The sequence below is a fragment of the Pseudorca crassidens genome, chromosome 1 (genome assembly GCF_039906515.1).
Source record: "Pseudorca crassidens isolate mPseCra1 chromosome 1, mPseCra1.hap1, whole genome shotgun sequence".
In the NCBI taxonomy this organism is placed as follows: Eukaryota; Metazoa; Chordata; class Mammalia; order Artiodactyla; family Delphinidae; genus Pseudorca; species Pseudorca crassidens.
Genome location: NC_090296.1, coordinates 29,663,830 through 29,689,120, shown reverse-complemented (window position 1 = coordinate 29,689,120; position 25,291 = coordinate 29,663,830). Strand labels below are relative to the sequence as shown.

The 25,291-nt window shown below is 37.9% G+C and overlaps 1 protein-coding gene across 10 annotated transcripts in view; it reads right to left on the bottom strand.

Annotated features, from left to right (window-relative positions):
* Positions 1-25,291, bottom strand: part of NUMB (NUMB endocytic adaptor protein) — a 187,474-nt gene that overhangs the window by 61,414 nt on the left and 100,769 nt on the right. For all 10 annotated transcript variants that reach the window (XM_067731248.1, XM_067731230.1, XM_067731291.1 and 7 more), the window contains one exon: positions 5,177-5,317. In XM_067731248.1, the coding sequence (XP_067587349.1) occupies positions 5,177-5,302 (126 nt within the window). In that variant the 5' untranslated portion in view covers positions 5,303-5,317. The remainder of the gene's footprint in view (positions 1-5,176; positions 5,318-25,291) is intronic.

The following is a 25,291-nucleotide window of genomic DNA, read 5'->3' as shown; positions in this document are numbered from 1 at the left end:
TAAATATACATATATATACATATATATATGCTTATTACAAATATGATACATGCTCATGATAAAAAATGTCACTAGTTCCAAAAGATATATATTGAAAAGTAAAAGATTCCCAATCCTTCATTACCATTCAGAGTTCAGAATTACCTGCGTCATCTTCTTACAGATATTTCTTACATATATATAAGCATATACATGATTTTTTCTTTTTAACCATAAACAGAATCATTCTATATAAACTGCTCTGTACCTTGTCTTTATCACTTAATAATACACTAAAATCATCTGTATAAGCACATGCAGAGAATATTCTTTCATGTTTCCTATATCAATGATCATCACCTCTATCAGTTTGGGACAAGATACTAGGTATCATCCTTAATACTACCCTTTTTCATTTCCTAGATCCAATCTGTCTCCAATTCCTGTTGCCTTTATCTCAATTATCTTTCAATTTACTTCATTTCTTTTCATCTCCACAGTCAGCCCAGCCTACCATTATCTCCCACAGGTAGTCCAGCCTACCATTATCTCCCCTCTGGATTAGCAATCTTTCACCAGATTCCTTGTAACCACTATGGGTGACCTCCAAACAACTGCAGCTAGAGTCCCAGTTTGGGAAGATGAAAAAGTTCTGGAGATAGACAGTGCTGATGACTGCACAACAATATGAATGTTATTAAATTTTTTTGTTATGTATATTTTATCATAATAAAATAATCAAGTAATGAACAACACACCACTTAATGGTTTCGCATTACTCTAAAAGCCTAAAATCCTTAACATGGCCTACAAAGCTCTGCCTTACTTCTTTCCAGGTTCATCTAACTTCCTATACTACAGCTTTCCTTTAGCTCCTTGCTATTCTTTCCTCCCACCACCAGGGCCTATGTATATACACTTTCCATAATTTTGAAATGTTCTGCCTATCTTTGTACCTAATTCATTCCTACTCAGTCTTTAGATATCAGGTCAAACTTTATTTTCTCAGGGAAGCCTTCCCTGATCCTGTAGTCTAAGTCAAGTTTTTAGTTACACGTTCTTACAGAACCAGATTCCCTTTTAAAAAGCACTTACCTCAAACAAACGTGATCTAATTAAACTTAAAAGCTTTTGCACAGAAAAACAGACCATAAACAAAACAAAAAGACAACCTACAGGGACTTCCCTGGTGGTCCAATGGTAAAGAATACATCCTGCAATGCAGGGGACACGGGTTCGATCCTTGGTCAGGGAACTAAGGTCCCACATGCCGTGGGGCAACTAAGCCCGTGCGTGCCACAACTACTGAGCCTGTGCACCTCAACTAGAGAAAGAGAAAACCTGCACGCCACAACTAGAGAGAAGCCCTCGCACTGCAGAGAAGATGCCGCGCGCTGCAAGGAAAGATCCTGCATGCCACAACGAAGATCCCACATGCCACAACGAAGATCCCGCAAGTAACACCCGACACAGCCAAAAAAAAAAAAAAAAGGTAAAAAAAAAAGACCTACAGAATGGGAAAGAACATTTGCAAATGATGCGCCGGACAGGGGATTAATCTCCAAAATATGCAGACAGCTCATACAGTTTTATATCAAAAAAATGAACAACCCAATCAAAAGTGTCTACTTAGATGACCTAAGTAGACATTTCTCCAAAGAAGACATACAGATGGCCAAAGAGCACATGAAAAGATGCTTGACTTAATTATTAGAGAAATGCAAATGAAAACTACGATGAGGTACTACCTCACACCAGTTAGAAGGGCCACCATCAAAAAGTCTACAAATAATAAATGCTGGAGAGGCTGTGGAGGAAAAGGAACCATCCTACACTGTTGGTGGGAATGTAAACTGGTGCAGCCACTATGGAGAACAGTATGGAGTTTCTTAAAACACTAAAAATAGATCTACCACATGATCCAGCAATCCCACTCCTGGGCATATATCCAGAGAAAACTATAATCCAAAAAGATATATGCACTCCAATGTTCACAGCAGCACTATTTACAATAGCCAAGACATGGAAGCAACCTAAGTGTCCAACGACAGATGAATGGGTAAAGAAGATGTGGTAAATACAATGCAATATTACTCAGCCATAAAAAAGAATGAACTAATGCCACTTGCAGCAACATGGATGGACCTAGAGATTATCACACTAAGTGAAGTAAGCCACAGAGATAAAGACAAATACCATATGACATCACTTATATGTGGAATCTTAAAAAAAAAGATACAAATGAACTTATTTACAAAACAAAAATAGACTCACAGATATAGAAAACAAACATAGGGTTAACAAAGGGGAAAGGGGTGGGGGAGGGATAAATTAGGAGTTTGGGATTAAAATATACACACTACTATATATAAAATAGACAACCAACAAGGACCTACTGTATAGCACAGGGAACTATATTCAGTATCTTATAATAACCTATAATGGAAGAGAATATAAAGAAAAGAATACATATATAACTGAATCACTTTGCTCTATACCTGAAACTAACACAACATTGTGTATCAACTATATTTCCAAAAAAAATTTTAAAAGAGAGAAAAAGAAGTTTTAAAAAGCACATATCTCGGTTTGTAATCATATATTATTAACACAAATATCTAATTAAAGTCTATCTCTCCCACAAGGAGACTATAAACTCTACAAGAGCAAGAACTATATCTTATTTGCTTACCACTTAGCATCTGTCTGGCACATAGCAGGTATTCAAAATAATTTACCAAATATGTGAATACAGATCTACCTTATTCTTACTTTAAGTGTCAAAGAATTCCCCATAATTGATGTCATAATTTCTTTACCCAATCCCAGAATGATGGCATTTAACTTGTTTCCAGATTTTTACTATTATAAACAAACTGCTAGAATGATCACTCATGCCAGTGTATATCTATGGATGTACTTAAACGTAATTCTTAAATGTAAAATTGCTGGTCAAATGAAAAGTGTGTTTAAAATGTTAACTGATATTTCCAAATTGTCCTCCTATAAGGGTGCAAAGTATCCTCCAGGCAATCAACAATGTGTAACAGTACCCATATCGATATACTTTTTTTTTTTTTTTTTGCGGTACGAGGGCCTCTCACTGTTGTGGCCTCTCCCGTTGCGGAGCACAGGCTCCGGACGCGCAGGCTCAGCGGCCATGGCTCACGGGCCCAGCCGCTCCGCGGCATGTGGGATCTTCCCGGACCGGGGCACGAACCCGTGTCCCCTGCATCAGCAGGCAGACTCTCAACCACTGCGCCACCAGGGAAGCCCGACTTCGATATACTTAATACTCAATTTGTATAATCAAAATGAACCTACTGGGCTTCCCTGGTGGTGCAGTGGTTAAGAATCCACCTGCCAATGCAAGGGACAGGGGTCCGAGCCCTGGTCCGGGAAGATCCCACATGCCACGGAGCAACTAAGCCCGTGCGCCACAATTACTGAGCCTGCACTCTAAAGCCCACAAGCCACAACTACTGAGCCTGTGTGCTGCAACTACTGAATCCTGTGTGCCTAGAGCCTGTGGTCCGCAACAAGAGAAGCCACCAAAATGAGAAGCCCACTCACTGCAACCAAGAGTAACCCGTTCGCCGCAACTAGAGAAAGCCCATGTGTAGCAACAGACCCAACACAGCCAAAAATAAATAAATAAATTTATTTAAAAAAAAAAAGAACCCACTGTTTGGCTGGGTGTGGGGTAATAGAGCAGAGTGTTAGTTTTTATGTAAGAGGGGTGTTTTGTTTTGTTTTGTTTGTATTTTAATATCATACTAAGCATTTAAAATTAAATATTAAGTTTATTATTCCTATAAAAGAAGTTTCAGCAAATGAGTTGCGTAGACAAAGCTAAGTGATTAGGAAAATGTTTCATTATTGACAGACTGTGGATAATTTGTGTATTTTAAAAATCATGTATTAATTTAACCTGCAGATTCTCAAAAGCACTTTTCCTGTCATATTGATTGTTTTTCTTTCTGAGACTTTAGTCCATGTTTCAATCATAGTACTGAGGCAGTAAAAAGGAGCAGAAAATCACAATAAGCATATTCACACATAAGAATATACAAAAAATAGAGAAAATGCTAACACTTTATATTAAACTAAATTTTTTTTCAAGATATTAACATTTTGTTGTAGTTCCTTCTATTTTTTGTCCTCATACTTAATACATCTCATAGCATGTTTATACTATTAATTGCTTCTTTTCACTAAGCAGTATAGCATGTACGTTTATTTCTTACATGACCTTAAATACAGACCCTTCTTCTCCAGTCTCAAGTAGCAGTAACAAAAAGCACCTGCACGGCACCCGCTTCCCTAGATCTTCACTATGTTCTTAACCTCTTTAAGCTTCCTTTTTCTGATCTGACAAATGACAGCATTAGTTTAAATGACCTCTACGTGATTAAAAGTTACAAGATTAAAGAGGAAATTCCTTCTGACTTAACTCTTCCCATTTAAGCTTTTCTAGAACATACCAGGCCTGTATTTAAGAAGGCAGATGCCAGCTTCCTCTGTCCCACCACTTAGTAAGCATATCCTGTTGAAAATAATTTGATTCTTGTGCTTCTTAATAATTCAGGACTTTTAGATATTTCAGGATTAGTATTCTCATCAGAAGTGATCTTGGGACTGCCCTGGTGGCTCAGTGGTTAAGAATCCACCTGCCAATGCAGGGGACACGGGTTCAAGCCCTGGTCCAGGAAGATCCCACGTAATGCAGAGCAACTAAGCCCATGCGCCACAACTACTGAGCCTGCGCTCTAGAGCCCATGAGCCACAACTACTGAAGCCCACACGCCTAGAGCCCGTGCTCTGCAACAAAGACAAGCCACCACAATGAGAAGCACAGGCACCGCAATGAAGAGTTGCTCCCGCTCGCCGCAACTTGAGAAAGCCCGCACGCAGCAACGAAGACCCAACGCAGCCAAAAATAAATAAATTTAAAAAAAGAAGTGATTTTATTTGTAGTGATTCCAGATTATATACAAGAAATTCTTATTTAAATATAAAAAGAAAAATCATTAATTATAATCTGTTTTTCTTCTTACTAATTCTATCATTGAAGCAGAATATAAAGGGATTAGCTTTTAGAGTGTTTTCTTTTAACTGTCCTAATTAATGGAATTTCACATATAATAAACTGTCAATTCTTTTCCACGTCTAGATTTATAGAAACATGAGCTCTTACCTTAACTGGGAAGCTACATTTTCCAGTACGAACTCCTTCTTCATCTGTCTGCCACTGATGTGGACGACTGGCCTCTGGAACATAAACATCTTTCTTTCTCCTAAAACTTTGCCGTAGTTTATTCATTTTAATTTTTACAAGCTGTAAAAGAAGTATGAACAGGAAGTTATTACTTTCTCACATATTTAAAGTTTGGATTACCGTCCTAATAAAAAACTAGTATCCCAAATTAAAGGTTTTGTTTTAGGGGGAAATGAGCAATTAGTATACTTCCTCTTAGAGTAACTCTAGGTTCAAACAAACAAATCACTTCACTTTTTGAAAAGACAATTATAATGCTATTCTTGTAAAACAACAATAACCTGTTGTAGGATCTGAAGAGATGTTATTCTAAGAACTTTCAAGCATTTTAATTGCAATAATCCAATGAGTATTCCTCCTGATCTACCTCTCAAATCCATTCTAACTCCTGAATAAGGAAGTGTGTACCTGTAGCCAAATTATGAACTGCTAACAATTTTTGAAAATATTCTGAAAACTTTGATCCTTATTAAGAAAAAAACATTCTGGAACACTGAAATTTGGGGATCTTTTTGGCTTACTATCAGAAGACACTAAGCAAAGCAGGGACTTTAATAGCCTTTTGTAAAAGATATTTTATAAAAAGAAATAAAGTTTCCTTTAAACATACTTAAAGAAGAAAAAGTTCTAGGATTACATTATTCTAAAGAAGAAATTTCTTGCAAGTAGTATGACATCAGAATGTACTTTCATATTCATAATAATTACAGATATGAAAGTAATCTAATAGTTTTCGATGACAAAGGTCCAAGTCTCATCATTAACTCTGTAAATTTAAAAGTATTAAACTACAGTCAGTGTTTTTGTTTTGTTACTGGAAGAGGCACTTCTCTAATGCTTTCAAAGGTACAGTAGAAATCACAAAACTACAGGGAAGGAAGACTTATCTGATAAGAAACAATGGAGCATTTAAGAGCCAATGAATAAACATAATGATTAAGTGTTCCTTTATAGGGCGAATCTCAAAATCTGAAACCAATACCTTCAGTTTTCTGTTAAGGAGCATTGCTCATTCTTTCCATAAGGGATTTAAGCACCTCAACCAGCCTAAAAAAGAGATCCTAACTTGAGAAAATGATGTGACAAAGCTATATAGAGGAAACATCTTCTCTGTCAGGAGTGTTAAATAACAAGGGATGGAACATTAATTCCCACATTAACAGCAATGAAAGATTTGAAAATCAAAGTTTGCATTCTGAGGAAAAATCATTTTGTATTTTAAAGTTCATAATGCCACAGCAGAACTATTACCAAATTAGCTAATTTACACAGACAGGCCAATCTTACCACACGTTTTTCTTAAAAGGTAAAAATTCTGACAGATGAATGGTAATGTAAAAATCTCTGGATTTTCTAAAAATCAATTTATTATTTCTCAATTCAAAGTTGATTTATAGAGATGAGGTAGATATTAAACAATCAAAGGACTCGACAAAAGGTAATCCATCCCTTTGCCTTTAAGTAGATCACTCATTCCTAAACTACCTTAAATGAGAGCCTACCTTAATCTAACAGACTTCCAAAAAGAATTCCATAACCTTCCTTGATAATACATCCTGTTATATACTTTCATATCACATTTTTAAAATATACACAAATACAAATATAAGAAAATAAAAAGCACCTATATCCTTGCTCAAGTTGGCACCCTAAGAATCTTGAGGCAAAAAGCCTATATGATTCCTTTCTTTTTAATTTCTTTCTCTTAGCAAAAAAAGACTACACACACCTATCCAGCTGGCCAACCCAAACACCTGAAAGTCATCCCCACTTCTATTCTTTCTCTGACCAATACCTATGGATCTTACCTCCTTAGTATATCTTGAATTAATTCCCCCACCCACCACATCAGTTCTACTATCCTCATTTTTGCTTAAATCATTGCAAAAGCTTAACAACTTAATGGTCTCTTTGCTTCCAAGAGAGGTCCATTCTGATCTGTTCTCCTGACTACTGCAAGAGTGCTTTCTAAAATACAAATCTGACCATGCAATTACTCTGCTTAAAATCCTGCAATTGCGTCACATCACTTTCAAGATAAAGTCTAAATTCCCAAGCATGGCAAACACAGTCCTTTTTTTAATCTGCCTTCACTCACCAGCCCCATTCACATGCTAAGCTCCAGCCATATGAAACTACTTACAGTTCTCCAAACAAGGCATGCTATCTTTCAGAGCCTCTGTACATGTTCCTTCATCTGCCTAGAAAGACCTTTCTCTATTTGCTTCTGTTGAAGTTTACTCATCTTTAAAGAGTCAGCTCAGAGTCTTCAATAGAAGCTAGCATTTTTTCTGACAAGCCCCTATCTGGTCTGGGTCCTTGCATTTCACGTGATTCCCATGAACACCCTCCAGATAACTCTATTACTCTACTCCTCAAGACTTACAGCAATTTTCTATTTCCTTTATGGTAGGCTATATCTTATTTGTTTAAACTCATTTGTTTAAATAGTACCCCTGCATCTAATACACTGCCTGTCATATATATGGCATACTATAAATTTGAAGAAATGAAAGATAAACCCCATCGTATTAGATGATATTTACTAGGTAGGATAAATGTAGACATGTAAGACCAGAGAATCATCGATGTTGGAAGAGACTGCATTTAATAGTAGGCCAACCTCCCACTGACAAAGGAACTACTTTGACAACTTTCCTTAGAGGAAGACATCCAACCTCTGTCTAAATAGCTCTATTACAAATTTATTTGCTCTTGGGCAGCTATTTATTGTTGTACCACTCTACTGACCAATAAGACAACAGACTGGAAGTGTCAATTGGTTTGGGGGGTCTAAATATCATGTCACTTTCAGTACTAAAATGCTTTGCAATCAGCATTTCTACAAAGAAAATTACGTGTCAGTGATTCTTAAACTATGCATTAGGTAGCCCTAGGATTTCCACAGAGGAGTCCCCAGGACCACCAGTTGTTTGGAAGGGAAGAGAAGGAGGTTAGAAGACTAGACAAAACTCTCAGGAGGAGCTTCAGGTCCCTGTCACAGCTTCAAACAGACAAGCTCCACTTTCTCTGATTTACATGTTGGGGTTCCATGTAAAAGTTTAAGGAAAGGGTTTCACAGCCAGAAATTTTTGAAAATTAGTGATATTAATTATAATTGTTCTAAAATGAACTTGGCAAAGTGAAAATACACAATGATAGTATCTTGCTTGTTACTTCTTAATGAGTAACTACCACTGGCCTGTAAAATAATCTAGCAATTAATAATACAGGGAAGAAACCAAACATTCTGTTTTCAAGTAATCTATGTATAATGATTTTGCTTACAAAAAAAACCAGATAATAAAAAAATAAAAAAAGTTAACTCAAAGTAACATTTACTATTGGTCCTCAGCAAGGTCGAACTTTACTCCCAAATAAAGAAAATCATACCCCTTCTGACAGTCCTGGTTGAATATAGGTAAAGAATATATTTTTGTAACTATAAAACCTGAGAACCAACTTATTTTGTCCTTTCTAAATTTTTAAAAAATGAAATCCCCATTCTACTAGAATTTTCAAAGGTCACTAGGTACAACTTAATTGCCAAATTCAGAAAATCTTTTCACAGTCCTCATTCCTTAAATGCTCTGCAAAATTTGACACCACAATTCCAGCTCTCCTTTGTACACGTGTTTCCTCCCTGCCTTTCCCTGTCCCCATACTCTACTCCTCTGGCTTATCTTCTTCACTTCTGTCTCTACTGATGCCTTTGAGGGCTTCCTCTACTTTCTCCTACACATTGAGGCTATTCCCCAAATAACAGTCCTCCACTGGTGTTCTCTGTGCATTATCACTCTTGGAGAAATAATCAACACAAACTATTACCCCAACTATGATCATTTCCTAATTGTACTCTTAAGTCTTACTCTCTTACTCAAATTCCTACATTTGGGTGCATCAACGCTGTCTCAATCACATTAATTTAATGTTAAATCATCACCTCTGGGCTTCCCTGGTGGCGCAGTGGTTGAGAGTCCGCCTGCCTATGCAGGGGACACGGGTTCATGCCTCAGTCCGGGAGGATCCCACATGCTGCGGAGCGGCTGGGCCCGTGAGCCATGGCCGCTGAGCCTGTGCTCCACAACAGGAGAGGCCACAACAGTGAGAGGCCGGTGTACCGCAAAAAAAAAAAAAAAAAAATCATCACCTCTTATCTCCTATTCCTTCGGTCTTCCCCCCTCTGACCCAAATTGTTTGGGTCAGTAAAAACTGTTTGAAAACTTACCATGTGCTGGGCCCTGTTACTAATGCTAGTGGATACAGAAATTCGTAAGACAACTTGCTTTTTGGTGGCTCTCTTCCCTTATAAAAGGTTAATTTCTGCACAATATGGGGAATGGAATAATAATACTATACACAGTATGGCCTAGAAGCAGTCTAGGTTCAGGAAACATTTCCTGTAGGAGATACTACCTGAGTTAAGTTTTAAAAGAACAAACATTAGCCACATACTGTGTAGAGTAGGAGGGAAAAGATATTTCAGGTAGAGGCAACAGCATCAACAAAACACAGATTCAGGAAACCTATGAATTAACTGAGTCAACATGATATAACTGTGCTCCAGGGAAGTATTTTGCCCAAAATGAAAATGATAAGACTGTAAGCCAAGCATTAGCTTTACTGTGTCAGGAAAGTTTTACAAACTAATTTATCTGGGCAAACAATTTGTACATCAGGGCAAACAGCGCTCCTGACAGGATAACAGACTGCTTCAAGAACCTTTTCTTGTTAAGTCCACTAATTTTAAATATTGTGTCACAAACTTTGCCCATCCCAACCAGTTCCCCACCTTGAAGGACCTGCCTTAAACCACATGAGTCCAGATCTCAAAACCCTAGAAATACCCTTTCCTAACTTCCCCTAACTACCAAGGCTCTGTCAAAGTGGTGCTCTCCCTTGCTGCAGTAAGTTTAATAAACTCAGCTTTGCTTGATCAACAGGACTCTCTTTATGGGGAAAGTCAAGAGCAGGAATTTATTACAGAAGGTGAGGAAGAGGGAGAAATCCAAATATGACTCCTAAGTTTTAGGCCTCAGTAAACTGGATAGATGAATTCAGCAAACTGAATTGTTGAATTTGAGGGGTCTGTTTATAGGGCTTCTAGGTGGAGATATGTATAAGCCTAAGTTCAGGGAAGAGATCAGGGCAACCATAAGCAGTCACGACAGGTGAAACTTTTCTTGTGATGATCTCATTATTTCCCTATTTTTCCTAATAGGAGTTAGGATACAGTAAGTAGAATTACACCCAGCACACTCAAACATGAATAAATAGAGGTGCACACACTATATAACTGGCCAGTATGAATTAACATAGCCATAGCAGTGATTAAGTTTTTGCAATGCTTGCATTCTAGATAGTAAACAGCCACTGTGCTGAGCCCCTAGCCTAGCATCTACCCCTTGACCGTCCACAATCCAACAACTGGCTCAGCTGAGTAGTAAGGCCAGTGAATGTTTTGATTGGTCAGTAACAATGTAAGTCCGATTCCAAAAGTCTCATCTCTCTCAGGCAGAGTTGCTGGCTTCCTACAGGGTCCCCAAAGGGTTGGCCTGCCTTCATGTGCCTCTGCCCGGTCCCAGGTAGGCACAGCAAGGATGATACAACAGTACTCACCAGCCCTCCACCCTGTCCACCATGGTCCTGAGTGTTGGCCCCCATCGCCACATGTTCCCCCAGTGAAATGTGGAATAGACTTGTTAGGGGAGACAGTACCTTCAGCAGTGACACTAGCTCCCCAGTAGTCAAACAGACTAACTCTTCATTAGGCTGGATAAAAAAGCAAGACCCAACCATGTGCTGCCTACAATAAACCCACTTAAACCTAGAAAAATGGTACAGATGAACCGGTTTTCAGGGCAGAAATAAAGACACAGACGTGGAGAACAAATGTATGGACACCAAGGGGGGAAAGTGGTGGGTGGGGTGGTGGTGGTGGTGTGATGAACTGGGAGATTGGGATTGACATGTATACACTGATATGTATCAAATGGATAATTAATAAGAACCTGCTGTATAAAAATATAAAAATAAAATAAAATTCAAAAATAAATAAACCCACTTAAAATATAAAGACACAAATAGGTTAAAAGTAAAATGATTGGAAACAGTATACCATATTATACAAGTATACATAGTATACAAGTCAAAAGAAAGCTAGAGTGGCTATATACGCCCCCCTCAATAAGTAATAAGTAAGTAGGAAGAAAACCATCAAGGATATAAACAGCAAGACTTGAACAACAGTTATCAACCAACATGACCTGACTGACATTTATAGAACATTCCACCCAAAGACAACAGAATATACATTCTAATCAAGTGCATGTGGAACATTTACCAATACAGAACATTTTCTGGGCCATAAAACAAGTCTCAGATTTAAAAGGCTTCAAGTCACGCAAAGTATGATCTCTGACCACAATGGAATTAAATTGCCAAATATTTGGAAACTAAATAACACATTTCAAAATAGCCAACCTGTCAAAGTAGAAATCGAAAAGGAATTTAGAAAGTATTCTGAACTGAATGAAAACAAAATATATCAACATTTGTGGGATGTAACAAAAGCAGTACTTAGAAATTTATAGCACTAAACCGGTGGTTCTCAACCGGGGGTGGGAAGGGCAATCTTGTGCATTTAGCAATATCTGGAGGAGACATTTTTGGTTGTCACTAGGGGAGATGCCACTGACATCTCATGGATAGTGGCCAGAGATACTGTTAAACATCCTATGCATAGGCCAGCCCCTGACAACAAAGAATTATCCAGCTTAAAATGTCAATAGTGTCACTACTGAGAAACCCTGCACTAAACGTCTATATTAGAAAATAAGAAAGGTCTTACTTAAAACAATGACCTTAGCTTCTACTTATAGAAACTAAAAGGACAAAGAAATGCAAAGTAAGCAGAAAAAAAGGAAATAGTAGGAATCAAAGCAGAAAACAATAAAGTAGGAAAATAGAAACAGAGAGAAAAGGAAACCAAAAGCTGGCTCTTTGAGAAGATTAAAAAAACTGATAAACCTATAGCTGGACTACTTAGGGGGAAAAAAGATACAAATTACCAAGATCAAGAATGAGAGAGGTGTTGTCTCTAATATTCTAGATATTAAAAATAATAAGGGAATATTATGAACAAGTTTATGCCCATAAATTCAACAACTCAAATGAAATGAAAAAATTCCTTTAAAGTTACAAACTTTCATAGCTTATTCAAGAAGAAATAGATAACCCAAAATAGTCCTATATCTATTAATGAAACTGAATTTATAGTTTAAAATCTTTCCACAAATACAACTCCTGGGCTAAATAGATTCACTGGTGAATTCTGCCACACATTTAAGGAAGAAATCATACCAATTCTACACAAACGCTTCCCAAAAAATTGAAGAGGAGGGAATATTTCTCAAATCATTCTATCAGGCTAAGATTACCTGACACCAAAACCAAACAAAGACATTATTTAAGCTTCTTAAATAGATACACCAATATCTCCCATGAACATACATAAATTCTAAACAAAATTTTAGCAAATCAAATTTTAAAAATACATTAAAAATATATCATGACTACATGGGAGTTTTTCTAATAAATGCAGTTAGTCAACATTTGAAAATCAATCAACATAAGTCACCTTATTAGCAAACTAAAAATGTCCCTGTTAATATGTAAGGTTATAGCTCATGACAAACTGTACCTTTCCTTCTCCAAATTCACAGATTATATACTGAACTGAGATTTTTTTTAAATTGGTTAAAATTCAACTAATAATAAGCATAAATTCTTTTCTTTCTCTATCTCCCATAGAGTTCACATTTAGCCCTGACTTCTTTGTGATTTCTAGTCTTGTACTTCCAATTCCAATTCAAATGTCTCCAAATCAATTTATCTTTCCTTTCAAACAAGCTCTTCTTCCTGACTTCCCTATTTCTATGTAACACCTTTACATCAAAGCTTTGAAATAAGAAGAGCATACTCTAAGATTCATCTCTGACACTTTTTCATAATTCTTCCATACCAAGTCCATCAACAGGTGCTACTGGATGGGAATAGGTATCAATATCTCTGGTATTCAGCCATTCAGCATTTCTATTCCTAATTGCCCTGGCAGAAAAATCACTTCATCCATGAACCTCTGCAACAGCCCCTGGACTCCAAGTCCTCTTTCCTCTAATCTCCTTACATAGTTGTGCCAGATTAATATTCCTAAAATTCTTCCTTGAATGTGTTCAAAAACTGTTGGGCTGGAAAAAGGTTGGGTTCAAGTTGTGGAGGCTCCTGAATGGCAGACTCAGACATTAAACTTCAGGATCTTCAACAGTCCAGCCTTGTCTCCCAATGCTTTCCTGCATAATCCTATGAAGATCAGACCTTTCAAATATTCTGTGGCTTTCCCACTTCTTTCTCTTTCTTCACCCTATATATTCTACTTGTAATATTTTACTTTCCTCCTCATTTAACTAAAATACTATACTAGGGTATGATAAGGAAGCTGATTTTAAAATAATTTTCTCATGTAATAGATGTGACTTGTAAAGAACAGGAAAAACAGAAAAATCCAAAGAATGAAATACAAATGACCTGTAATCCCACTAAGCAGAAATAACCTCCATCAACATTTTAGAGTTTTCACCTTTGTTTTTCTCTGTGCATATATGCTTCAATTTTTTCTTTTTATAAAAGAGGGATCACATGATATCTTTCTCTCAGCAAGGCAAATTTGAAAATCTTTCCATCCCTTTCAGAGTAACATGCTTTTATTTATAATCTAGGTCAATAATTCAGAGAAACAAGAATTTTATGCTAGTTATAATCAAAACTTCATATTTAAAAATGAAGAAAAAAGTTTCAATTTATTTGAAGACAAAATTTATTTTTCACTCAGCACCTAGTTCATTTATTTACATTAATTTTAAATTATATATAAAAGACCTCAAATATTTAATTAAAATTCAGTCACCAAGTATTTATTGACTGCCTACCATGCCATGCTGCAGTAACCAATACAGAACAAAACCCCTGCCTCTATGAAGGAGATAGACAGAAAATAAATAGCCAGATTATTCACAGTGGTGTGCTGAGTGACAAGATCCAACTGTCAAATTTTCAGCAAGTTTGTGAACTGGGTGCTAAACATAGCCTTTATTACAAATTAAATTATAATTATATGTTATAATTATATGTTATATAACTTATAATTATATAAGTTACTTTAAAACAAAGGTAAAAACTCATCACTTCCTATTTTTTTTAACTACATTTTACCATTATCTATGCTCTTGGGGTTATTTATGATTTTCTATCTGTAAGGTAGAAATACTATCTAATGCTGGGCTATTGTACATCTTTTCCCAACAACACGTTCAGTTCAGTGACTTCATGTTGGTAACTTGAAATCGGCCATGGTGGAAGTATTTACACTACAGAATTTGGCAAAAACTACCAATCACTGCTTGACTTATTGTTCTGTGATTGTCTAGATCTAAGAAACTGATGGAGAAAATGTTAACACGCAGATTGAACTTAAAAGTGTGTGGTGTCTATAACCATTACATTGTGAATAGCACAAAAATTTTGAGGGAATATTCTTCCATTACTTGAAAACTATTATCCGATTCAGCAAAGAAGTCTCTTACGTCAATGACAAATGAGTGAAAATTTGACACACATCTTCATTGCTTCACTTTCATCTTACTAAACAAGCAAAAATATCAACCATCATTCATGTTGGAACTATACTTGGAGAACTAATTGTGAAACATTTACCCAAACACCACCAACTCTGTGGTATGTTAGAGGTGGTAAATGCTATGCAGAAAAAGATGAACAGGGTTAAGAGAGGGATTAGAAGTACTGGAGGCAGGGATGAAATTTTAAACCAAGAAAGTAACACTTGAGCAAAGAATTGAAGAAGGTAAAAAAGTGAGCCATGCAGTAGGATGAGCGTTCCAGAAAAAGAAAATAATTAATGCAAAGGTCCTGAAGGGATAGCTTGCCTAGAGTGTCTGACAAACAAAAGAAGGTCTGTGTGTCCAGTGCAAAATGAAGACAAGAGAATAGGAGAGATGAGACCAGATGGGTTATACAGGACAAAGTAATATAGGACCCTGTGGGCCAAACACTTTAGTTTTTCCTCTGAGAGAAATGGGGAGCCACTGAAGGGTTCTAAAAGGAAGCACCTATATTTTACATTTGGCTGCTGGGTTAAGAATAGATTGAAGAGAACAAGAATGAAGCAGGGAGACAATTAGGAGGCTACTATAATAATCCAGCAGATGACAGTGAACTGAATCCAGACGGCTAGTACTAGAAGTGCTCCTGAATCTTGTTTTCATGCCTGCTCTAGAAAATGCACTATTTGCTGATATAATATCTGTTGAAATCAGATTTAGAGTATTTAAATGGGAGAAAGGTGTACTAAATTCCAGTGCTGGAATTAAAGGCAGTTTTCTAAAAGTATTTGCTCGACTGTTTCAAATAGGAAATCTTATCTATAATATTAATCAAAAGATCAGCTAAATTATCATACTTTTCATGGTAATTAACCTCATGCTTGACAAGATAAATAGATTTCTTGAACACTACCTAGGTATACGAGTGTATGAAGGATTACAAGCACACGTGGTAATTTGCTCTACCCAGGAAAGACCAAAAAAAGAACAAGAAGAAATAATAAATATTAGGCATCCACTGTGAATGGTATTTTAACAGGAGTTTCATGTGCAAGTTTACAGATTGTTAAGAAATACTGTCTCTGGGCTTCCCTGGTGGCGCGGTGGTTAAGAATCTGCCTGCCAATGCAGGGGACACGGGTTCGAGCCCTGGTCCGGGAAGATCCCACATGCCACAGAGCAGCTAAGCCTGTGAGCCACAACTACTGAGCCTGCGCTCTAGAGCCCGCGAGCCACAGCTACTAAGCCCATGCACCACAACTACTGAAGCCTGCACGCCTAGAGCCCAAGCTCCTCAACAAGAGAAGCCACCACGAGAAGCCCATCGACATAATTAGAGAAAGCCTGCGTGCAGCAACAAGACCCAACACAGCCAAAAATAAATAATTTTTTAAAAGACACTATATACCATTTTACATCTGTCAGTTTTGCAAATATTAAAGAATCAGACAATAAAATATGGAGCAATGGGCACTCTCATACTCTTACAGGAGCATAAACTAGTGCAACCATTTTGATAAGTAATTTGGCATTGTCTAGGAAAGTTGAAGACTCACATACCCTTACAACTCAGCAGTTCCTTCTCTAGGTGTATATCCTAGAGAAACTCTTAAACATGTGCACAAGAAGGTGTGCAAGATGTCTGTGTAGCATTGTTTATTATTTGTAACAGTAAAATAAACATTAGAATCTAATTATCCATCAACACAAGCAATAGAGAATATTCACACTATTACAATACCATGCAGAAATAAAAATAAGACCTCAATTTAAACACTCTTAAAAATAAAAAATTAAGAGAAAAAGAAGTAAAAATAAATCATCTACAGCTATAACTATCAACATGGATGAATCTCACAATCATGTTGAGGGAGGAGGGAAGCAAACTGTTTATATTATGATTCCTTCATACAAATACTAACTCAGAGAATACTGCCTGCGTACCAGGCACTGTACACTGTGCACTTTGCATATAATGACTCATTTTATTCTCACAATAGCCCTATCAGGTAGATTCTATTTTTAAGCTCTATTTCATGAATGAGGAAACAAGCACTGAAAAGTTAAGTAATTAGCCCAAATCACATGGTTAGTTAAGTGGCAGATTTGCCTGGCTCCAGAATTTGTGCTCTTAGTCCCCTCACATTACCTCTCAAAATTATGCAAAACTACACATGATAACATTTAGGGATATGTGTATAGAAATAGAAAGAAAAACAAGAGAATGATAAACATAATTAAGGGCACTGTTACTTCTGAGGGAAAAGAAAGGGGGACATAATCAGGAAAGGTTCACATGGGGACTCCAAAAGTTTTAGTAGTGCTTAAGCTGAGTAGAAGATACACAAGTTTTCATTTCATTATGCTCTATAACCTACATATGGTACATATATTCTTTTGTATACATCAACTATTTTATAATTTTAATTAGGCGGAAAGCAAGTCACCTAAAATCCTTCTGAGGATAGAGACGGGGAGTGTAGAAATATAAATACATACACACCTATAATTATGAGATATCTAACAAGGGGTAAGAAAAACAAGTCACGGGACTTCTCTGATGGCGCACTGGTTAAGAATCCACCTGCCAATGGAGGGGACACAGGTTCAAGCCCTGGTCCGGGAAGATCCCATATGCCGCAGAGCAACTAAGCCTATGCACCACAGCTACTGAGCCTGTGCTCTAGAGCCTGCGAGCCACAACTACTGAGCCCACGCGCCACAACTACTGAAGCCTGCATGCCTAGAGCCCATGCTCTGTAACAAGAGAAGCCACTACAATAAGAAGCCCACGCACTGCAACGAAGAGTAGCCCCCGCTCACCACAACTAGAGAAAGCCTGCGTGGAGCAACAAAGACCCAACGCACAGGAAGGAAAGAAAGAAAAGAAAGAAAGGAAAGGAAAGGAAAGAAAGAAAAAGAAAGAAAGAAAAACAAGTCACATTATAATATTTAAGTCTCACTTTTACTAAAAAGAATAAAGTTACTGAAATTCAGTTTGTCCAGCCCAGTCGAAAATGAACCAGATGGAAATTCCCTGGTGGTCCAGTGGTTAGGACTCCATGCTTTCACAGCTGAGGGCTCAGGTTCCATCCCTGATCGGGCAACTAAGATCCTGCAAGCCACGTGGTGCGGCCAAATAAAATAAAATAAAATGAGCCAGAAGAAAAAGAAAAAAATAATTTAAAAAAGAAGTTTTTTTAAAAAGAGAAAATAAAACGAACCAGAGGCTTCTGCAGGGCCAATAGAGAGCTACAACTCTTAGAAAAATGAGGACTTTTCTCTCTAGAGTTTTTTTTCCTTCTAAATTATACTTGTTTGCTTTTCTTTGTTCTACTGACACAATTATACCTCTAGCTTTAGGCCCCTCTTGTATATAAATTATAAGGAAGATTGGACAAGACAATGCTTTAGAAAATTCACTATGAGAAAAAAAAACAACGCTAAATAGCACATACTTGATAAACACAGATATAGACAAGACACATACAGGAAACTTGACCTTGACACTTAAGATAGTTTCCCTTTAAGAAAGAAAAAGAAAAATCAAAGTTAGGGAAAATCGTAAAATTACTCTAATTGTTAAAACAGTATTAGTTGGTTTCAAATGTAAAAATATATAAACTAAAATATAAAACCATGGGTACCATTCTGAATAGCTGGGAAAAAAATAAACTCATAAATTTCCTTAGATTAGCTAAATTTATCTTTTCAGGACACTCTAATCTCACAGGGTTAAGTTCCAAAGATAGCTCTAAAAGCAAAACATCACATAAATTCAAAATAACATTGGGAATACTTTTTTTTTTTTGGCTGCCTTGGGTCTTTGTTGCTGTGCGTGGGCTTTCTCTAGTTGCGAGAGCGGGGGCTACTCTTTGTTGCAGTGCGCGGACTTCTCATTGTGGTGGCTTCTTTGTTGTGGAGCACAGGCTCTAGGCGCATGGGCTTCAGTAGTTGCAGCACACGGGCTCAGTAGTTGTGGCTCTTGGGCTCTAGAGCGCAGGCTCAGTAGTTGGGGCGCACAGGCTTAGTTGCTCCACGGCATGTGGGATCTTCCCAGACCAGGGCTCGAACCCGTGTTCCCTATTGGCAGGCGGATTCTTAACCACTGTGCCACCAGGGAAGTCCCAACACTGGGAATACTTTAAATCATCCACAGAGTACCACAGTACACTCTCTTGCAATAAGTGCAACACACCCAAGGATTATTTGTAATATGGAACAGTTTGCTGTTTTCAACTGAACACAATTGAAGTAGCTTACTAATGTTTAGGAATTATGCTACGAGAAAAATATCTACCTAGCACTAGAACCACAGAGCATGCTCACAATATGGGAGGCACAAGAACACTGTACAGCAGAAACTCATTGAGAACAATAGAGAATCTAAATTTAATTATATTGTTTTTAACTCTCACTTTTATTTTACTGTTCTCTGAACAAACACGGTTGAATGTGCATATATACAATTCCACTATATTCTTTTTTTTTTTTTTTTTTTTGTGGTACGCGGACCTCTCACTGTTGTGGACTCTCCCGTTGCAGAGCACAGGCTCCAGATGCGCAGGCTCAGCAGCCATGGCTCACGGGCCCAGCCGCTCCGCGGCATGTGGGATCTACCCGGACCGGGGCACGAACCCGTGTCCCCTGCATCGGCAGGCGGACTCTCAACCACTGCGCCACCAGGGAAGCCCTCCACTATATTCTTCATCACACTTCTACTCCAGAATTCTATAAGTTACAAGAAAAAAATTGCACTGACTGTCCATCTGCCAATAATAGTAATAATAATAATTTGTTCAGTCAATAAAAATGTAAGCTAAAAATGGCATATATTAAATCACCATTTAAAGTATAATATTATACCATAAAGCATTTCGTTTTTGAATTTTCTTTCTTTGATTTCTACTTTTTCTTGTGATGTGAAACTTGCTTTCAAGATTTAGAGTGAAGGAAAGAAATCCTTTTATTTGATCAAGTTAAGTAAGTGAAAAAATGTAAGGAATCCTAGACTCTTACCATGGCCAAAGGACTTAGAGGTAGGTCATCTAGTCAATCACCTACTCAATCAGTGAATCCTAAGAGTTCTGGATTTTAAAAAAAAAAGAGTTCTGGATTTCATTAAATATTGGTCTAACTGGCATAGTCTGCCTAACAGGAAACAATTTATAATTTATTAAGTTGTATCACTAGCTCAGTGTTCCACTTAGGCACTAACCCAAATGAAAAGTAACAAAGTACAGATTCATCACCAACTGTGAAATAAATATGTCCAGTACTTAACCTATAGGACTAATAAAGTTCATTTTAAAAGTTCACACTCAGGGGGCCTTCCCTGGTGGCGCAGTGGTTGAGAGTCCGCCTGCCGATGCAGGGGACACGGGCTTGTGCCCCAGTCCGCGAGGATCCCACATGCCGCAGAGTGGCTGGGCCCGTGAGCCATGGACGCTGAGCCTGCGCGTCCGGAGCGTGTTCTCTGCAACGGGAGAGGCCACAACAGTGAAAGGCCCGTGTACCGCAAAAAAACCAAAAAAAACAACAACAACAAATTGAGTCTGGGCTGCCCTAAAGATTGGTATTTGAGAAAAGATTACTGTCACAGTATGAATGTTGAAGCTCTCTAGGCACATTCTACTCCTCAGCCCTGATTACCATTCAGACCACGTGTTCTCGACCAGGGCATCTGCATAGGCTCTTCAGATTTAGCAATGCCCTAAGATTATGTACAAATCTGAATGCACATGTATCTGTGCACTTTCTGGGGCCAGATTCTTCAACTTTCTTTGGTATCTCAAAGGATTCTGTAACTACCAAAAATTTAAGAACCACTGATTTAAACAGTATTCCATGATCCTTATCTATTATCTGACTTTAATTTCAGGTTTCTGCTTTACGAATTTTCATATTGTCCACAAAATTCTCCCTTTTGTTTTGATACACAGCTTCTTTACTCACTCCTTAAAAACAGTGGAAAACTAGAGCTTCATAAAATGAGGAAAGACCCTGTCTACTTAAAACTTCAGTCAGGGACTTCCCTGGTGGTCCAGTGGATAAGACTCCGCACTCCCAATGCAGAGGGCCCGGGTTCAATCTCTGGTCAGGGAACTAGATCCTGCATGAACGCCACAACTAAGAGTTCGCATGCCACAGCAAAGATACCGCATGCTGCCACTAAGACCTGGAGCAGCCAAAATAGATAAATTAAAAGATAAAAATAAAATTGCAGTCAAAGTTGGTTTCAAAAGCTGAACCTATATATATTTAAGAAACATTTAAAAAAGAAAGCTATCTCTTCTGAGAGTTTTTCTTTCAGTTACACAACCAATTTTATCTTTTAGTTGATCACTTGCCTTTCAACTGAGAAAACAATTGGTGAACTGAATTTGCAGTTCAGCTATTCTTACCCTTATCTTTTAAGGCATGTTGAGACTTAACAGATAAAAATACATATGACCATCACCCCTAATCCCACAAAACACATATACAGAGACTGACTTCCTAAGATGCTGTTCCTTCAAGAATTAAACCTTTACTTATAGAACAAAATTGTTTTGCTCTGATATAGCAAGGACTGATTTAGCAAGGAACATCTTGATGAAAAAGGGCAGAACTGCTGAGAATGCTAGCCTACTTTTCAACTGACTTTCCTCCTCTAAGCATCTGTCAAGTGTGGGATAAGAAAAAGGTGCTGCAATCTGGAGAGGCAGACTAGAATAAAAATATATTTGGTTCCAAGAATTTTTTAAAAAGACAGAAATGCCACAGGAAAAATGATAGACATAAGAAGGTTGAAAAGAACTCTGCTCTCCTTTACTGACAAATAACTTCGCAAATTATCTACACATATCATCTCTTCAATTCTTTAACCCTCTCCAATCTGACTCCTTCCTTTCCCTCACAACCCTCTCCCTTCATCCAAGACATCAACAAAAGACTTGTAAATATATCTTAAATCCGTCCACTGCTCTTCACCTCTACCATCAGAACCATAGTCCAAGATTACTTCATATCCTACCTGAACCACCATCAAATAGTATTCATTTCTATTTCCTCTGCTGTCCCCTTCTGATCAACTATGTACAAAGTAGCCAGCGTAATCTTTAAAAATGGATCATGGCACTGAGTAATAGTTCCATGGCTTCCCAATGCATCTTCAAATTAAATCCAAACTCTCAGCATTCAGAGAGTCAGTATGGCACAATTACTCACAATGCTCAAGAAGTGCTTGGAACAGTGGCCAGCACTTCACTAATGCACAGCAGATGTTAGCGTATTAAGGTATAGCCCCTGCCTGCTCTCCTACCTCGAGGTGGCACTTTCCTCAACTAACTAGTATTCTTTCAGTTAACTGCAAGCTCTTTCCCACTTTGGGCCTACTGTTTCCCACTGTCTAAAATGCTTTTGTCTTTGGGACCTCCCTGGTGGTCCAGGGGTTAAGACTCTGTGCTCCCAACCCAGGGGGCCCGGGTTCGATCCGAGGGGTAAGGACACTAGATCCCGCATGCCACCAACGAAGACCCAGCACAGACAAATAAATAAATAAATATTTAAAAAACAACCAAAAAAACCTAAAAAAACTTATGTCTTCCACTCATACTTCAAGTCTCAACCTAAATGTCACTTCATTGATGAGGCCTTCTTTTCCTCTCTTTCTAAATACAATCCCCTATAATTATTTTTTTTAACATCTTTATTGGAGTATAATTGCTTTACAATGGTGTGTTAGTATCTGCTTTATAACAAAGTGAATCACTTATACATATACATACGTCCCCATATCTCTTCTCTCTTGCGTCTCTCTCCCTCTCACCCTCCCGACTCCACCCCTCTAGGTGGTCACAAAGCACCGATGTGATCTCCCTGTGTTATGTGGCTGCTTGCCACTAGCTATCGATTTTACATTTGGTAGTGTATATATGTCCATGCCACTCTCCCACTTTGTCCCAGCTTACCCTTCTACCTCCCTGTATTCTCAAGTCCATTCTCTAGTAGGTCTGCATCTTTATTCCTGTCTTGCCCCAAGGTTCTTCATAACCATTTTCTGTTTTTTTAGATTCCATATATGTGTGTTAGCATACGGTATTTGTTTTTCTCTTTCTGACTTACTTCACTGTGTATGACAGACTCTAGGTCCATTCACCTTACTACAAACGACTCAATTTCATTTCTTCTTATGGCTGAGTAATATTCCATTGTATATATGTGCCAAATCTTCTTTACCCATTCATCTGTTGATGGACACTGAGGTTGCTTCCATGTGCTGTCTATTGTAAATAGAGCTGCAGTGAACATTATGGTACATGACTCTTTTGGTTTTTTTTTTTTGCGGTACGCGGGCCTCTCATTGTTGTGGCCTCTCCCGTCGTGGAGAACAGGCTCCGGACGTGCAGGCTCAACGGCCATGGCTCACAGGCCTAGCCGCTCCGCAGCATGTGGGATCCTCCCGGACAGGGGCACGAACCCGTGTCCCCTGCATCGGCAGGCGGACTCTCAACCACTGCACCACCAGGGAAGCCCGCATTGTAGTTTTGATTTGCATTTCTCTAATGATGAATGATGCTGAGCATTCTTTCGTGTGTTTGTTGGCAATCCGTATATCTTTTTTAAGAAATGTCTATTTAGGTGTTCTGCCCATTTTTGGATTGGGCTGTTTGTTTTTTTGATATTGAGCTGCATGAGCTGCTTGTAAATTTTGGAGATTAATCCTTTGTCAGTTGCTTCATTTGCAAACATTTTCTCCCATTCTGAGGGTTGTCTTTTCGTCTTGTTTATGGTTTCCTTTGCTGTGCAAAAGCTTTTAAGTTTCATTAGGTCCCATTTGTTTTTATTTCCATTTCTCTAGGAGGTGGGTCCAAAAGGATCTTGCTGTGATTTATGCCATAGAGTGTTCTGCCTATGTTTTCCTCTAAGAGTTTGATAGTGTCTGGCCTTATATTTAGGTCTTTAATCCATTCTGAGTTTATTTTTGTGCATGGTGTTAGGGAGTGTTCTAATTTCATTCCTTTATATGTAGCTGTCCAGTTTTCCCAGCACCACTTATTCGAGAGGCTGTCTTTTCTCCACTGTATATTCTTGCCTCCTTTATCAAAGATAAGGTGATCATATGTGTGTGGGTTTATCTCTGGGCTTTCTATCCTGTTCCATTGATCTAGATTTCTGTTTTTGTGCCAGTACCATACTGTCTTGATTACTGTAGCTTTGTAGTATAGTCTGAAGTCAGGGAGCCTGATTCCTCCAGCTCCGTTTTTCTTTCTCAAGATTGCTTTGGCTATTTGGGGTCTTTTGTGTTTCCATACAAATTGTGAAATTTTTTGTTCTAGTTCTGTGAAAAATGCCATTGGTAGTTTGATAGGGATTGCATTGAATCTGTAGATTGCTTTCGGTAGTATAGTCATTTTCACAATGTTCATTCTTCCAATCCAAGAACATGGTATATCTCTCCATCTATTTGTATCATCTTTAATTTCTTGTATCAGTGTCTTATAATTTTCTGCATACAGGTCTTTTGTCTCCTTAAGTAGGTTTATTCTTAGGTATTTTATATTTTTTGTTGCAATGGTAAATGGGAGTGTTTTCTTAATTTCTGTTTCAGATTTTTCATCATTAGTGTATAGGAATGCAAGAGGTTTCTGTGCATTAGTTTTGTAACCTGCTACTTTACCAAATTCATTGATTAGCTCATCTTTAGGATTTTTTATGTATAGTATCATGTCATCTGCAAACAGTGACAGCTTTACTTCTTCTCTTCCAATTTGGATTCCTTTTATTTCTTTTTCTTCTCTGATTGCTGTGGCTAAAACTTCCAAAACTATGTTGAATAACAGTGGTGAGGATGGGCAACCTTGTCTTGTTCCTGATCTTAGTGGAAATGGTTTCAGCTTTTCACCACTGAGGACAATGTTGGCTGTGGGTTTGTCATATATGGCCTTTATTATGTTGAGGTAAGTTCCCTATATGCCTACTTTCTGGAGAGTGTTTATCATAAATGGGTGTTGAATTTTGTCGAAAGCTTTCTCTGCATCTATTGAGATGATCATATGGTTTTTCTCCTTCAATTTGTTAATATGGTGTATCACATTGATTGATTTGCATATATTGAAGAATCCTTGCATTCCTGGGATAAACCCCACTTGATCATGGTGTATGATCCTTTTAATGTGCTGTTGGATTCTGTTTGCTAGTATTTTGTTGAGTGATTTTGCATCTATGTTCATCACTGATATTGGCCTGTAGCTTTCTTTCTTTGTGACATCTTTGTCTGGTTTTGGTATCAGGGTGATGGTGGCCTCGTAGAATGAGTTTGGGGGTGTTCCTCCCTCTGCTATATTTTGGAAGAGTTTGAGAAGGATAGGTGTTA